General features: G+C 38.4%; 2 protein-coding genes across 3 annotated transcripts in view; one reads left to right on the top strand and one right to left on the bottom strand.

Annotated features, from left to right (window-relative positions):
- LOC112623100 (histone H3.1t-like) overlaps positions 1–15,633 on the top strand; it is a 42,797-nt gene that overhangs the window by 19,879 nt on the left and 7,285 nt on the right. The gene's annotated exons all lie outside the window — the stretch shown is intronic.
- On the bottom strand, positions 1,844–15,550 carry LOC112623106 (histone H2B type 1-N-like). 2 transcript variants are annotated; one of them, XR_003119090.1, is made up of 3 exons: positions 15,044–15,534; positions 12,438–12,536; positions 1,844–1,937 (listed from the first exon to the last, which is right to left on the bottom strand). XR_003119090.1 is itself a non-coding variant. In XM_025383309.1 (3 exons), exons 1-3 carry the CDS (start codon positions 15,445–15,447, stop codon positions 1,934–1,936), a joined length of 480 nt encoding a protein of 159 aa, XP_025239094.1. In that variant the 5' UTR covers positions 15,448–15,550; the 3' UTR covers positions 1,913–1,933. The 2 variants fall into 2 exon arrangements, 1 of the variants encoding a protein (XP_025239094.1); XM_025383309.1 differs by having other exon boundaries at positions 1,913–1,937; positions 15,071–15,550.

The raw sequence follows: 15,633 nt of genomic DNA, 5'->3' as shown, positions 1-15,633 counted from the left end.
ATACTATACTATTGATTCTATTTTTAGTAATTATTTTCAGTAATGGTATGCCAGACATCTTAGATCAACCCTTATGTTGAAAACAACTAGAAAACAATCTGACTGGAACTGTAGGAGAGGGAAGACTCCCTCTGCCCTCTGAGGGTTTGATAATTAAGTGTATGAAATAAATTGACAGCAGGCAGATTAATAAGAGAAAGACACAAAAATTTATTTTGTGGCCGGGCGTGGTGGCTCACACCTGTAATCCCAGCACTTTTGGAGGCCGAGTGGGCGGATCACGGGGTCAGGAGATCAAGACCATCCTGGCTAACACAGTGAAATCCCGTCTCTACTGAAAATACAAAAAAAATTAGCCGGCGTGGAGGCTGGCGCCTGTAGTCCCAGCGACTCGGTAGGCTGAGGCAGGAGAATGGCGTGAACCCAGGATCGCGCCACTGTACTCCAACCTGGGAGACAGAGCAAGACTCTGTCTCAAAAAAAAAAAAAAAAAATGTATTTTGTTCATGGAGGTATCATATGAAAAAGAAGTGAATGCCCCCAAATCCAGTGAGATCTAGAAGTTTATATACTCTCTTCATAGGGAAGACAGGAAGGGGGATGTAGGCAATGTAGGGGAAAGGAAATTATTTTTGGAAAAGATGAATGGTCCCTCCAAAGAATAGGTGACTGCATAGTATCAACTTCCAGTCTCCTCTCCCGTGATACAAGTTAATCTTCCCTGGGTGATGAGATTGATGGGGAGGGGACTGATGACACTCTAGTTCCTTTTGGAGGGATTGTCTATAGGCAAATATGGGGAATTCAGAGAAAACCCCACCTTGCATTTGCTGTTCCCTAAGTGCCCCCAGTGACATATTTTGAGGTGGCATTTTGTGAACTTCTTCAAAACTGTCAGGCAGCTATCAAGACAAGGAAGAACTACAGAGCAATAATCTGAAAAGGAAGAAAACCCAGAGTATTTTGCAGCTGTGAAATAATAAAGGAGGAAAATCTCCACATATTATAAATGATCTTTAAGATATATATGTTAAATAGGCAAGATAGAGAAAATTGTTATGTAGCACATTATTGTTTATCTAATAGAAGGGTGTTAAGAATACAAACATATATGCCTATAATAAACAACAGAAGGATACATCATAACATTTAAAACTATTACTCTAAGGTGAGAGAGGCTATTAGGATGAAGGAGAAAGATTTCTTTGGATATAATTTGATTTGACCTTGGGACTATGTAAAAATATTTTATTTAATGGTAGAACCAAATATTAAAAAATCCAATCCCTAGACATCAACAGCAAAATGAATTAAATGGATTTGTATATCTAGATCATAACATAAGTGTGCAGGAAGAGATACTCCAAATACTTTGAAAAATAGTCATTTGAACATAAATGAACATTACTAGTGTGGTATATACTCTAAGACAGCAGTTCTTGAACCTTCTGGTCTCAAGACCCGCTTATACTCTTAAAAAGTAATGAAGTGATGCAGTTGACAATTTGAGAATGCCTTGGGAATTAGAGTTTGGATGCCAGCAATGACAGTCATTAAAATGAAATATGCTCTCCTGAAATAACATTTCAGTGAACAAAGCACCAAGGAGTTTTCCAGGGAGCTCTCTTTTGAACCTTGATCTATAGCACGTTAGGTGGTGGAGCTTTAGGATCCAAAGAATTTGTGTTTCTGTAGGTTATAACTATTGACATTTACCATATTATAGAGTAAAACAAAAAAATTAGTTAATTCCTTTAAAAATAATAATAAACCCATTTTATGTTAGCATACATATTTTATGAAAAATAGCTATAGTTTTAAAATAAAAAGAAGAGTGACACTGTTTTACATTTTTGCAAATCTCTCTAATGTCTTGTTTAATAAAAGACAGCTGAATTCTTGTTTCTGCATTCAATCTCTTGCAATATAAATGTCATCTGAAAATAATAATGAAAAAGAAAAATGTGTCAGAATTATTATGAAATAATATTAGCCCACAGACCCACTAAAACGGTCTCAAGTGTCCCCAGATCACATTTTGAAAATCACTGCAATTGTTGCCATTACAGAAATCACTGTCCTTAGGACAAAAAAATAAAGCAAACATTTTTTAAAAATTATGTTCTTAGTAACAATATTGTTGGTGACACTGGTGGGGATGACTATGGCAGAAGCTGATACAGATGATAATTTGAGAATGCCTTGGGAATTAGCGTTTGGATTCCCAGCAATGACAGCCATTAAGATGAAATATGCTCTCCTGAAACAACATTTCAGTGAACAAAGCACCAAGGAATTTTCCAGGGAGCTCTCTTTTGAACCTTGATCTATAGCTTGGTAGGAGGTGGAGTTTTCCCCAACGTAAATACAACAGAATCTTACAAACAGAAGGATGGGACCCTCCTGGAGAGCATGATGCTCATCTCAGGGATGTAGGGCACAATGACCTAGGAGAAGACAAATCCTAGACCACAGTGTAAGCTTCTTATTCAGCTCATCATAGTGTTTGTTCCGATTGATTATCGTCATGGATTCCTGGTGTTTTACATGCTGAATCTATTCCAATTGACAACTGTAATTGTTCTGTTTAATTAAAATTCTCGAGTTAGCAATACTAATTCTTAGTGGGGATTCTTTCAGGCTTTGTTGCCTCACTCCTGCCCTAACTTACTGTCTATTGCTTCTCCAGACATCTGAGATTATCCTCACCTCCTGTCAGCATGATGTCCTACACTCATTAGGATTTCCTATTCCCCAAAACTTGTAATTGGATCCTCTTCAAGAACTTTGGGTTCTTGACTAGAAACTAAAAATCTCTACACTATGGTTTACGTTAGATTGTTTTCTGTGTGCACTGATGCACCTGGTTGACTTCTGGGACTTTTAGACGATTTTTTAGTGACAGATTTAAAACACTGACATTTTTTGCTTTTATTTCCTCCTCTCTCACATATCAAAGAACAGTGTTTTTAAAGGATGAGTGCATGTTACTCCTTTCACTGAATGTCCTTTATCCTTCCTAAAAAGTTTTCCTTTTTAAAACTAACTCACTTTTCTTCCCAATCTAAAAGCTTCATTCTTCTCTGTCACAAAAAAAATTCCTTTACCAAGGTTAATTTACTATATTATGGGTTGTTAATTTAAATAATGTGTTTAAAGAACAATATTGTTTAAAATTTTAGAAAGCACAACAATGGACTTTTATCCACATATTATTAAAGTCACAGTAGAGACTTTAACATTCTACATTGAGCATTTAGGACAATTAATATACTCCACAGCTAATAAATGTATGTAGTTACTGTGTGTTGTTTTTTTTTTTTTGTACTTTAGAGTTCTAAATGATGCCTCCCAGTTTTTATTATGTGTATAGCAGTTGTTTGAAAAGAAAATGAAATGGAATTTTAATTTTCTAACACTCTTACTCCAAGAGAACAACAAAATTACAAAGGTATCATTGATGTCCAGTTTATTATTATTCCATTAACTCCATTAAATATAATATGAATAATATATTGAGTGTATGTATGTATAAAGTGTCATTTGGCTCATGGAATATGTAGCTAAAGCATCAAAAGATTGGACCTATCTATATTCTCCATCTCACTGCTGAGATGAGCTTCATAAGCACACAATAATGTGGCCAAATATAAATATCTTAATAAACACAGAATTTCTTGATATTCTATAGTTTATTTTCAAGATGTCAATTTAAAATGTTGGAAAAAATAATTAAATTATGATCAAGCTACAATGCATTAAAATTAATATCTAGAATTACTTTTAAAGTCCAGTGTCAATGTTGTCTCCAAAATTTTAGTGCAATTATTTATATAGTTCAATATTCTTGAAACACCATTTCACAAGAACCAACTAGTAAATGATAGTAGTATACTTGGGTTATAATGTATTTTAGGCACAACTCCATATATATTCACATCACATGTACAAACTTCTAATATTAATTAAGGTAACTGAGATGTAAATTTACAGGGTTTTTTTTTCTTTGAAAAGTGCAGACACTTTAGAAGTTATCATTACAGGACCTCCTAGTTCTATGTAAAACTTGAATTTTTGCATTAATAGGTGATGCCTATACTCTCAGTTTTATATTCTGTATTAATTCTACTATTAAAGCAAGCATGATATAAAACATAGCCTTAAGAAATTAAAACACACACAAAAAAAATCCCTTAATTTATTAATGGATACTTTTCTTCATTCTAAGCAGCTGAAGAAATCCTCTGGTAAATAGTTTGTATCGATGTTTTAGTATAATATATTAAACTAAAATTATTATTTTTAAAGTAGTGTCTAACATAATATGGCTTCCAGAAAGATATAGGCCATACCTATTTAGCTTTGAATGCTAGGCTTTGAGCAAAAATTCAAAATTTCTCTCTTTTCCATATCTCAAGATCACAGCCTAAGAGACTTTTAATGGGCAACCACTAGCTTATATCTTGGGAATACTGCAAATTAAACAAATTAGGTCACCTATATGTATCTTCATATGCAATTTGAACAAAAGGGAAATACAGCAGTAAGTGGTTAATTGGCCGAATAGTGTATGTTTTTGTTCTTCAGTAACAAGATGTTTTCCAGAAGTTTAGTAGCTAAATAGATAAGAAATACATAAACAACCTTATATTGGTTTTTTTTTTTTTTTTTTTAAGACGGAGTTTCGCTCATGTTGCCCAGGCTGGAGTGCAATGGCGTGATCTCGGCTCACTGCAACCTCCGCCTCCCGGGTTCAAGTGATTCTCCTGCCTCAGCCTCCTGACTAGCTGGGATTACAGGTATGTGCCGCCAAGTCCGGCTAATTCTGTATTTTTAGTAGAGATGGAGTTTCTCCATGTCAGTCAGGCTGGTCTCAAACTCCCAACCTCAGGTGATCTGCCCGCCTTGGCCCTCCAAAGTGCTGCGATTACAGGTGTGAGCCACCATGCCCAGCCTATATTGCCTTTTAATTCTTGTTTTTACAATGATGGCAATCCATAATGTTATTTAATTGTTGTTTAATCCTTTCATAAGAATGTTATTCTAGTTTTTTTGGTAATTAAAAAGACAGCTCTGGAAACTTCCATAGACTTACCTATTGTTATTGTTTTGATTTCATATCACTTTTAAAGATTGTGTACTTTGTTTTGTTTTGTTTTTGTTTTGTTTTAAGTAACATGGTCCCGTTAGTCGCCCAGGTTGGAATGCAGTGGGGCCATCCTAGCTCACTGCAGTCTTGAACTTCTGGGCTCAAGCTATCTTCCTACTCCAGCCTCCCAAGTAGCTGGGACTATACACATGAGGCACCTCTCCTAGCTTCACTTTCAAAGGTTTTAAAATCTAATCTTTCTCTGGTTTTAGCTTGCTTAATACAAAATTCAGTTATGTTCTATAGGAAAAATTTCCTCTACTTTGGGATCTTGGCAGTGATCCTCCTAGAAATGGTGATGGGCAAAACAAAAGGCTTTTGATTTTGTTGAAATGTGTTTGATAGGCTACATTAAAGCCACAGCACAAAGAAACCTCATAGAGCAAAGGAATAAAGAAATTATTGATGAAACTCTGAATCCTGGAAGGAAACTCAAAGATCATCTTACTAAACTCTACCTTTATTTACATTTGAAGGAATGGAAACCAAGAAGTATTTGTGAAAAGCATGCTGTCGCACCAGAACCCAGATCTCTGGGATTCCTGTCCAATGTGTGTGTGTGTGTGTGTGTGTGTGTGAGAGAGAGAGAGAGAGAGAGAGAGAGAGAGAGAGAGAGAGAGAGAGTGTGTGTGCGTAGGAGAAAATGCAGGAGGAGGAGAAGGAGAAAAGGAGAAAGAAAGCACAATTCTCTCATTCAGCACATATGTATTGAGTGCCTACTATATGTGAGGGATACACCAATAAATGATATGGATTGTAACACATATTTACTTTTGTAAATGAGCAATTCTATTATAAAATATAAATATGCTTTTAGTTAGTAAAATGTAGGCAAAAACGCTTAAGATGTTTTAAGTAGACATAACTAGTTAGTAAATAGAGAATATGTTGTTAAATATAGATATAAGGGATGGAAGGGTCAAAAGATACCTAATGTTCATGAGGCACAAAATATACAAAAGGAGCCACACATTCAGAATTCACAGATATATGAGACATCGAAGCACTGACTCATTATTCATGAGGCCTTGAGTCAGCCACACATTGGAGACACCATAAGTTCTCTACTTCAGAAACAAAAATAAAATCCATGGCTGTTCAACCAACTAATTGGTTGGGACCAGGCATATATATCTCTGTGTCTGTCCTACAGGTTGATTCAACGATGTAAGAGATGATTCAACAATGTAAGAGAGCTCAGATATATGGAAATTGCTCACACTTGATTCAGATAGTGCAGTTCTTCCAATTCACTTACACACTAAACTGTTAAGTTGCTCTTCTTTTCCCCTTGCTGTTTGCTATGTTTTTTAATGAAGCTGTGATTTGAGCATTTTACTGCATAGTCTGCAATCCTATTTGTGCTGTGTCCTCTGGGAGAGCTTGCATGGGACTATACTTGGAGCCTACCAGGGCATCAAGGTAATTTCTCACATGGTACCAATAAGGACCCTCTATCATAACAAAAATGTAGAAAAGTCACCTTTAGATGGCAACTTGCCAGAAGTAAGGGGAAAATGATGGAGGTGTGTTCTAGTCAGAGGTAAAATAAAGTACAGGGGCTCACAAGGACACAATGCTCAGCAGTTTGAGGAACATCAAGGGGGCCAGGGTGGCTAGAGTAGAGGAAACAAGTGAGACAGCCCTAGGAGACGAGGCCAAATACATCACTGGGGCCAGAGTATGCAAAACCTCGTAAGGCAAGGTAAGGGCTTTGGAAGTTTCTGAGTCAAGGAGCAGGTGATCTGACCGAAAATTTTAGAAGGGTATTAGGATGCTGAGGGGAGCACAGACTGGAGAGGCACAGAGATAGGAGCAGGCACTACAGGTAGAAGCTATGCAATAACCAGGAGACAGGAGGTGGGTGCAGAGTAGGTCAGCACTGGCAATGGAAAGTAAAGGGCTCCCAGTATGGATTATTTATCCCTAGATTACTGCCAAAGAGGTCTTCTTTCCTAGTCTTATTACTCTGTTCAATTCTGACCAATTAAAATCTCCAAATGTCACTTCTTTTTCTTCTTAAAAGCACTTTTCTTTTCTTTTTTTTTTTTGTGATGAGTCTTGCTCTGTTGCCCAGGCTGGAGTGCAGTGGCGCAATCTCAGCTCACTGCAAGTTCCGCCACCCAGGTTCACGCCGTTCTCCTGCCTTAGCATCCTGAGTAGCTGGGACTACAGGCCAGCCTCCATGCCCGGCTAATTTTTTTTGTATTTTCAGTAGAGACGGGGTTTCACTACGTTAGCCAGGATGGTCTTGATCTGCTGACCTCGTGATCCACCCGCCTCGACCTCCCGAAGTGCTGGGATTACAGGCGTGAGCCACCGTGCCCGGCAAAAACACTGTTCAAAACAGTGCTTTCCTTTCCACACAAACAAATCTAAACTAATCAGCCTGGGCATTGTGTTTCTTGAGCCCTGGATGATGGTGCCTGTTTTGTTGAAGAATTTGCCCATTCTGTCTCATCTCTCTGACTTAGGACACACCACACTAAATCCTGATATATCAATTATATATATCATTAAGGCTTCTTTAGTTGTCGTCTATTATGATGTATGTCCTTTAGGACGATGACCACGTTCTTTTGTACTGACTGTTTCTCCAAGAGCACATTCAATGATAATCAATGGGGAGGATTTCCGAGTTAATGACCCTTTGCCATCACAGGTTGTCCACCTCTTCTTAGCATTAAGACCCTCTGCTTATGCACATGCCCACAGCTCTAGAGGGGAAGAAAAGAAGTTTAGAAATACCCAACCAGGCACATGGACAAATTGACCTACATAGGCCTTCCTCCATGCCTCCTCTTCCCCTAAACCCACATTTATTTTCATTCCTTTCCTTCTAGTCTGGCACAACATGTCAGTAAAAAGGACACAAGACCAGAAAGCAAATTCTGAGATTTGGAGAATCTGTCTCAGAATAAGCAGTTGCAATATGCCTTATCTTTCCCAGAACATGTTCTTGTTCCACGTCTAGCAGTAAAGTTCCAAGAAGGGGAATTCATCAACATCTCTCTGACTGATTTAACACAGTGAAGACATATCTGTTTAAGAAGTATTGCTGGTGGCCAGATGAGAGAAGCTATTGAGACATCTGCAGTGAGGCACCTGTTGCAAAGCCCTACCTAGAAGGGGGCTGTGGGGAACTCATTCCTTCTTTGGGATCAGCATGGTTCTGTATTATATTTTTAGAACAGTTGAGTTTCCATGTGTTCTTAAGGTCTAGGATGTATACAGGAGCTCTGGTATCACAGTGGACCCCACAGAAGTGGCCAACTACTTACATTTTAATTAGCTTTCTCTGCTTTTTTGTTTATCAGGCTAAAGCTGAATGTGAATCTGATGGCTGCTGCCTTAGTTCAAAGCCAATGGAGTGCTATACCTACAGAAGCAGAATTTTAATAAACTGGCCTGAGCAATAGCAAATGGGGAGGACTTCCGAGTTGATGACCCTTTGCCATCACAGGCTGTCTACCTCTTCTCAGTAATAAGACCCTCTGCTTATTCACATGTCCACAGGTAACCTCTAGAGGGAAGAAAAGAAGTTTAGAGATACCCAACCAGGCGCATGGACAAATTGGCCTACCTAGGGCAGATGCCTCAAGTATTTTTCTTCTGCAACTGACTATCAGCACTGCAGACTATTTCTGGGGGACATTCTGGCATTATTAGAAGCCCTCCAGCCACTCTCAGCTTTGACATGTCCTCTATGTAGTTTCTGCAATGAAAGTAATTAATGTAATTGTTCTCATAGAACAGTGACGGTTCTTAGGGAGCATTCTGGAAATTAAATAAGTTGGTTTTTTGTTGTTGTTGTTGTTGTTTTGATGTCCTGGTGATTGGGAGAGGGCACAGTACTGACATTTAGGGAAGGAACAGGGATGCTAGATGTCCTGTGAAGAAGTCTCAACTCATGCATGACTTCCAGGTATCTCAAAATCAATCTGAAGGTGAAAAACCTGATTATTTGAGGCTAAAACAGAATTCCTTTTACACATAAGCATGCAATGCTTATGTGTGTGCATAATTTAATGTGCACTGAATTTTCCAAGAATGCAATCACTTTACAAATTAAGAGAAGACTGTATTTTGTTGTATTCAAATGTCACTCAGCATTATTGGTCTTTTCAAAAAGAAAAAATCACATTGCTGAGAGTAATGTCCCTTGTGGTATTTGAGTTACCTAAGTCAGTTGGTTTGGTCCTTGTTGCATTTGGGATAGTTCCATACAGAGTTAAAACATCCAACTACTTCATTTTGTTTTCTAGTATAGGGCCCAAGCATTTATAGGTTGAAAGTATCTTTATTATTAAAGATACTTTATTATCTTTATTATTAAAATATCATCATTTATTTAGCTTTTATATCATATTAAGGTGCTTTAGCAATTTTTGAAAAATTAAGTTAAATAGTATTACCTAAGAATTTAATTTTAGGCTGTAAAAAGGACCATAAAAGTATTAGACATAAAAAGGGAGCCTAGGCCTGACAGGTGTGAGAACCACTGCTTTTTATAAATTCTCATTTGTAAGCCCTGTTTAATGAGCTACACAAGCACCAACCTCACAGAAGGTCAATAAATACAGGTCACAACCCTCACTGCTACTCCAAATGGTTGCACCAGGACCTGACTATATGATTTCAAAGCCTGAGTTGCTGCCCTTGTGCCTTGGGATTTTAAGGCTCTTCCCAAATTAATACACTTAGAATCCCAGTGTTTTCTTACAGCGTTTCTTAATTTCTCCATCAAAAATAATTCCTTTTCTCTAGTATAACTAAAGAACTATGGCTGAGACACTTTTATTTTTCCTTATATAGGTGGGAATTCTTACTGTCAGGGGATGAAGTTATTTGTTCTCACAGTCTATCCCCATTGTTCTTTGCATTCTCTGACCCTCAATAAAACCTTGTTGAGTTTCATCACTCACATTTACCAACCCCCTAGAGATACTTGTGTGCGTGTTCAACTCTGGAAATTAATAGAAAAATTTTTTTTTTCTTCTGAGATGGAATCGTGCTCTGTCACCCAGGCTGGAGTGCAGTGGCACAATCTTGGCTCACTGTAACATCTGCCTTCTGGGTTCAAGCGATTCTCCTGCCTCAGCCTCCCAAGTACCTGGGATTACAGGTGCACACCACCATGCCTGGCTAATTTTTGTATTTTTCGTAGAGATGGGGTTTCACTATGTTGGCCAGGCTGGTCTTGAACTCCTGACCTCAGGCGATCCACCCACCTCAGCCTCCCACGGTGCTGGAATTACAGGCATGAGCCACCGCACCTGGACAGACATTTTTATCATTATTCAAGTGTGGAAAAATTTTCTCCTGTTTTTTAGTACCACGCATCTGCTTTACCTCATGCAGTCTCCTAACCTTTATGATTTGGTGACAGTGTCAGAAAAGGAGAGGCTCTGAAATACAAGTTAAAAGGAATTGGGAAATGAATAAATTGACCATCTGCAGAAGTAACAGATATTTGAGATGGTTTGGAAATGGATGGATGATGAAATTCACACAATGTTTTTCCACATCAAGTAACAGGAAATGGACCTCAGATAAGTTGTGATCACATTAATTTAACATGCCCTTTATCAGGCAATGTTTGCTGTAATGAAATAAACAAACAAAAAAACAAAAACAAAATAAAACAAAACAAAGTTAAAAAGGAGCATGTGCAATACTATGTCATAACTGAAGAATGGCAGACTGCATGAAATTTAGAAATGACTGAAAAAGAATTAGGCTTTGTTAGTATGTTTCTTGCAATCTCCATGGAAGGGAGTGCTCTGTTTCCAATGAGGAAAATATAAATTTTTCTAATCTGGCCAAAGACCATTTATTCAGGTAAATAGTTGTTTTTTCAAGACATAGCTGTAAAAAAAGAAAAAAAAGTCCTTTAGGACCAGATTCTCTCATATAATTCTATGTTCCAATCTGTTCCTTTTTGCCCTATAAATTGTTTTCAGGAAAAAAAAAAAAATATATATATATGTGTGTGTGTGTGTGTGTGTGTGTGTGTATATACACACATAAAAAAATTATTTGGGGCAAAACATGAATCATGTGCTTTCTTGCAGCTACCATATAAAAGTTCCAGTGTAAAGCACTAACGTGACATGCTGGTTTGGATTAGCTCTAATCAATTCCCCAAGGCTGATTAGTAATGTCATAAATTAATCAAGATTGTTTCAGCAACAGAGGGTACCATGCTTGGCTACGAGGTGCAAATAACTTAAAAGATCTATCTTTGAGTCCTTATTTCTCTTTCTCTCTCTGTTTTAGAAATTTTAACCTTCTTAATAACTGAGAGCAATGGGCCTGATATGTGAACTTTGTAAAGAAGTGTTCAATTTTTTTCTTAATGCTTCTCTCCATTCTCCACACAGATTTAAGCCACCCCACACACAATATTCTTCTAGACATCTTCTTCCCTGCTGACAATTCCAAGTTATTCAAGTAGTCCCTGATGGCCCAAACTTACATATAGACATACAGATGCAGAGATATAGACATCTATCTATATTCTCTGTATGTTTAATAAGGAGTTACTTCACTATTCTTTATTCTGGCCTGGAGAATGTGTTTAGGTAACTTAATCCTTCTACATCCCCTTCTCACTTTCTCTTCTGGATTTTAACTACAGATTTCTCCATTCCATAAAACAAACCAACAGCAGAATTTCCTGCTGATTATCTGTATTAATGGAGAGGCTCAACGGCACCTGTGCTTTGAAAAGTTGTGATGAAAAAACTCAAATGTATGATGAATTTACTGTCCTCAAGTATTTTGGTGTGAAATGGTGGGAGGAGAGAAGATACATAAATGAAAAGAGTATAATCTCTGTTCTAACAGAGAGAGGAGTATACACACATACACATACATAACATATATACAAAATACACATATACATACACACACACAGCCTCCAGAGAGATGTTATAAAGATTTTGCGGGAAGTTAAGTAGAGATTTATAAGAGTTTAGAGGAGCTGAAGGAAGACAGAGCTCAGCTAGGTTCTAATAGAGAGGGCTTCAGAGAGTGAGACTTGTGTGAACTTTGGAGGATAAGTTAGGATTTAGATAGACGGAGAAGCAGAGAGAAAGAACATTTAATTAAATGGATTTCATGAAGTCTGAATTGTATCAATTCTGTGCCAAATGCAGATTCAATACATCAAATAATGTGAAGAAATCAACTATAATGAAGCACCATCAAGGTCCTCCAAGCACTTCCTAGGAATCAGGATTTTTGGTCTAGGGTCTTTAGTCTACAGATTGAGAAGCAAGGGTACCTGGAGATTGGTTGCTGACTCTTAATTTTAGCCAAAATCTTGAGCTTTCGGAATCCATCCACCTTCTTAATGTCCTCCGTGAGTCTTCTTTTTCTCCTCCTTAAGAGAGGAGGAGCAATGAACAATATTTAGAAAATGAATAATATTTATGGAAACACTATTAGGTTTGAGTTTCTCATCTATAAATTTTCCTTTATGACAAACTATGTGATGCTTGTAACTTGTTTTTACACTGGGAGTTTTTTCCTATTATATTTTCCAGTATAGTATTTGATACATAAATTTAATATATGTAACATATATTTAAAATGTAAATCAGGCTGGGCATAGTAGCTCATGCCTGTAATCCCAGCACTTTGGGAGGCCGAGGCGGGTGGATCATGAGGTCAGGAGTTCGAGACCAGCCTGGCCATCATGGTGAAACCCCAACTCTACTAAAGATACAAAAAATCAGCTGGGTGTGGTGGCCGGCTCCTGTAAACCCAGCTACTAGGGAGGCTGAGGCAGGAGAATGGCTTAAACCCGGGAGGTGAGGGTTGTAGAGAGCCGAGATTGTGCCATTGCACTCCAGCCTGGGTGACATGGTAAGACACTATCTAAAAAATATATATATACACACACACACACACACACACATATATATATATATATAAAGTTTAAATCAAATTATATCAAAACCCATGATAAAACATCTAACCCAAAACTGGAATATTGGCAACAACTTGTATTTACCTCTGTGTGTTTCCCCATCCCATGTCTTGCCTTTATCACTAAGATAGCCACTGCCAGGTATTTTTAAAACTCTCTCTTAAAAGTTTGCATTATCACACACTTATGTATACTTATTCTGTATAAGTGCTTCTATATATACTTCAACAATGTATAATTTGGTTTTATTTTCATTTTACTGTTTTGTTTTTTTTTTTTTTAAGAGATAGGGTCTCACCATGTTGTCCAGGCTGGTCTCAAACTCCTGAGCTTAAGCAATCCTCCCACCTCAGCATTCCCAAAGTGCTAGGATTACAGGCATGAGGACCTGCCCAGCCATGGTTTTACTTTTGAGTTTTAAAAAATGTTATTATATATGAACCTTCTGAGACTTATGTTTCTAAAATTCAACCAGGTACTACTGTGTGTACCTCAATAAATGCATTATTTTGACCATGAACATGTAATTGTCTCTAGTATTTTAATCTATTAAAAATAGCATATTTTCCATTCTCATATGTCTCCTGTTGCATGTGTGCAAAATATTCTCTCATGTAAACATCTAGGAGTCAAACAGTTGGGTCACTGGAGTACACTTACTGGATAAAAAATACTATCAAAAATCTTCAGCAAATACAATTCGATGTGGAAGAGTTCCCACACTGATTCTTGGCAAAGACCAAAATACTTTTAAATATGCCACTCCTAAGTGTTTAAAATGAAGACATTTATTCTGATTTCCTCAGTTGGGGGTGGGGGAAAACAATGGAGAACAGCCCTTCTCCTCCTCTATTTTTTTTTCTTTTAAAATTTATTCCAATTAATAGAGATACAGTAAATGCAAGTGACACAGATAAGAAAACATGGAGCAGATCCTAACAGAAAAGGTAGGGAATAGAAACTATGTTCATAAACAGGATCCACACAAGAGAAATATGGGAATGAGTAAAACGGCAAGAGTCCTCCAAAAAACCCGCACTGCCAAGAATTTTCCCAATTAGAACACTCACCAGAGAAAACGGTGATCAAGTTTCAAACTGCCCGCGCAGCGTCGGGATTGGCCATCGACATCAACTCGGCCCGATTGACGTGTACTATGCTGTAAACTGGGTTCAAACTTTTTTCTGCTGCCTTTCTATCTTAATATTTAGCAAACTCAAACTGGGAACAAGGGAGGAGAAACAGCACCACTCTCAAACAAGTTTAGTCGATTTGTACGTTTCTGTGTGTGCCAACTGCTTCATTACTAAAGTACACATGAAGTTTAGGGACAGAGCGCCGGAAACACTATGGATATTTTACCAGTTGACACTTAAATATTGTATTTTATTTGTGGTCAACAGGAATTGAATTTTCCCTTTACTAGGTTTGTCTGATGATAAACTTGATCCTTCTTCAGATAAAAAATTGTCTCAAGCGTTGCTGCAACATGCAGTACACTGCAGTGCTAATTAATTTTTTCTTTCTTTTTTGAGACAGAGTTTCGCTCTTATTGCCCAGGCTGGAGTGCAATGGCCCGATCTCGGCTCACTGCAACCTCAGTCTTCCGGGTTCAAGCGATTCTCCTGCCTCAACTTCCCGAGTAGCTGAGATTACAGGCGTCTGCCACCACGCCCAGCTAATTTTTTTGTATATTTAGTAGAGACGGGGTTTCACCATGTTGGCCAGGCTCGTCTTGAACTCCTAACCTCACGTGATCCACCCGCCTCGACTCCCCAGAGTGCTGGGATTAGAGGCTTGAGCCAAAATTAGTTTCTAACAAGGATAAAGTAAGGAATCTTGTAAATCTTCTTTGTAACGAGTAACAAATATCTGCTGTAAGAAAAGTGAGTGCCAGCTCTCTTTGGGAAGACTGAGTGGCTCTGAAAAGAGCCTTTGGGGTGTGGGCCGAGACTGACCGAACGTTCCGCGGTGGGCGGGCTCACTTGGAGCTGGTGTACTTGGTGACGGCCTTGGTGCCCTCCGATACCGCGTGCTTGGCCAGCTCCCCGGGGAGCAGCAGGCGCACAGCCGTCTGGATCTCCCTGGAGGTGATGGTCGAGCGCTTGTTGTAATGCGCCAGGCGGGAAGCCTCACCAGCGATGCGCTCGAAGATGTCATTGACGAAGGAATTCATAATTCCCATGGCCTTGGACGAGATGCCGGTGTCGGGGTGGACCTGCTTCAGAACCTTGTACACGTACACGGAGTAGCTCTCTTTGCGGCTGCGCTTGCGCTTCTTGCCGTCCTTCTTCTGGGCCTTTGTCACCGCCTTCTTGGAGCCTTTCTTTGGGGCGGGAGCAGACTTTGAGGGTTCAGGCATGGCTGGTAGTAACTGCCAGAAAATTAGAGAAAAAAAGGGAAGAAAGTCGGTAGCACTGTCTACCTACCGCTTATTCCCTGCTTCTTAACGCAAATGGAGCAGACAATGAAGGTGTGCGTTTAACTAGTGGTGAGTCCTGGAAACGTATATTAACTGTGTCCAATCAAAATAACTGTTTTTCAAAAC

This window comes from Theropithecus gelada, chromosome 4 (assembly GCF_003255815.1).
Source record: "Theropithecus gelada isolate Dixy chromosome 4, Tgel_1.0, whole genome shotgun sequence".
Lineage (NCBI taxonomy): Eukaryota > Metazoa > Chordata > Mammalia > Primates > Cercopithecidae > Theropithecus > Theropithecus gelada.
Note: the sequence above shows the minus strand (reverse complement) of the source record. Positions and strands in the feature narration are given on the sequence as shown.

What these genes read in the sequence shown, in the direction of transcription:
- LOC112623106 (XM_025383309.1), bottom strand. Translation starts at nt 15,447, where the DNA reads ATGCCTGAACCCTCAAAGTCTGCTCCCGCCCCAAAGAAAGGCTCCAAG. An exon ending in ACCAAGTACACCAGCTCCAA is followed by an intron (nt 12,537 to 15,070) that starts GTGAGCCCGCCC and finishes TCCTCTCTTAAG; the next exon opens with GAGGAGAAAAAGAAGACTCA.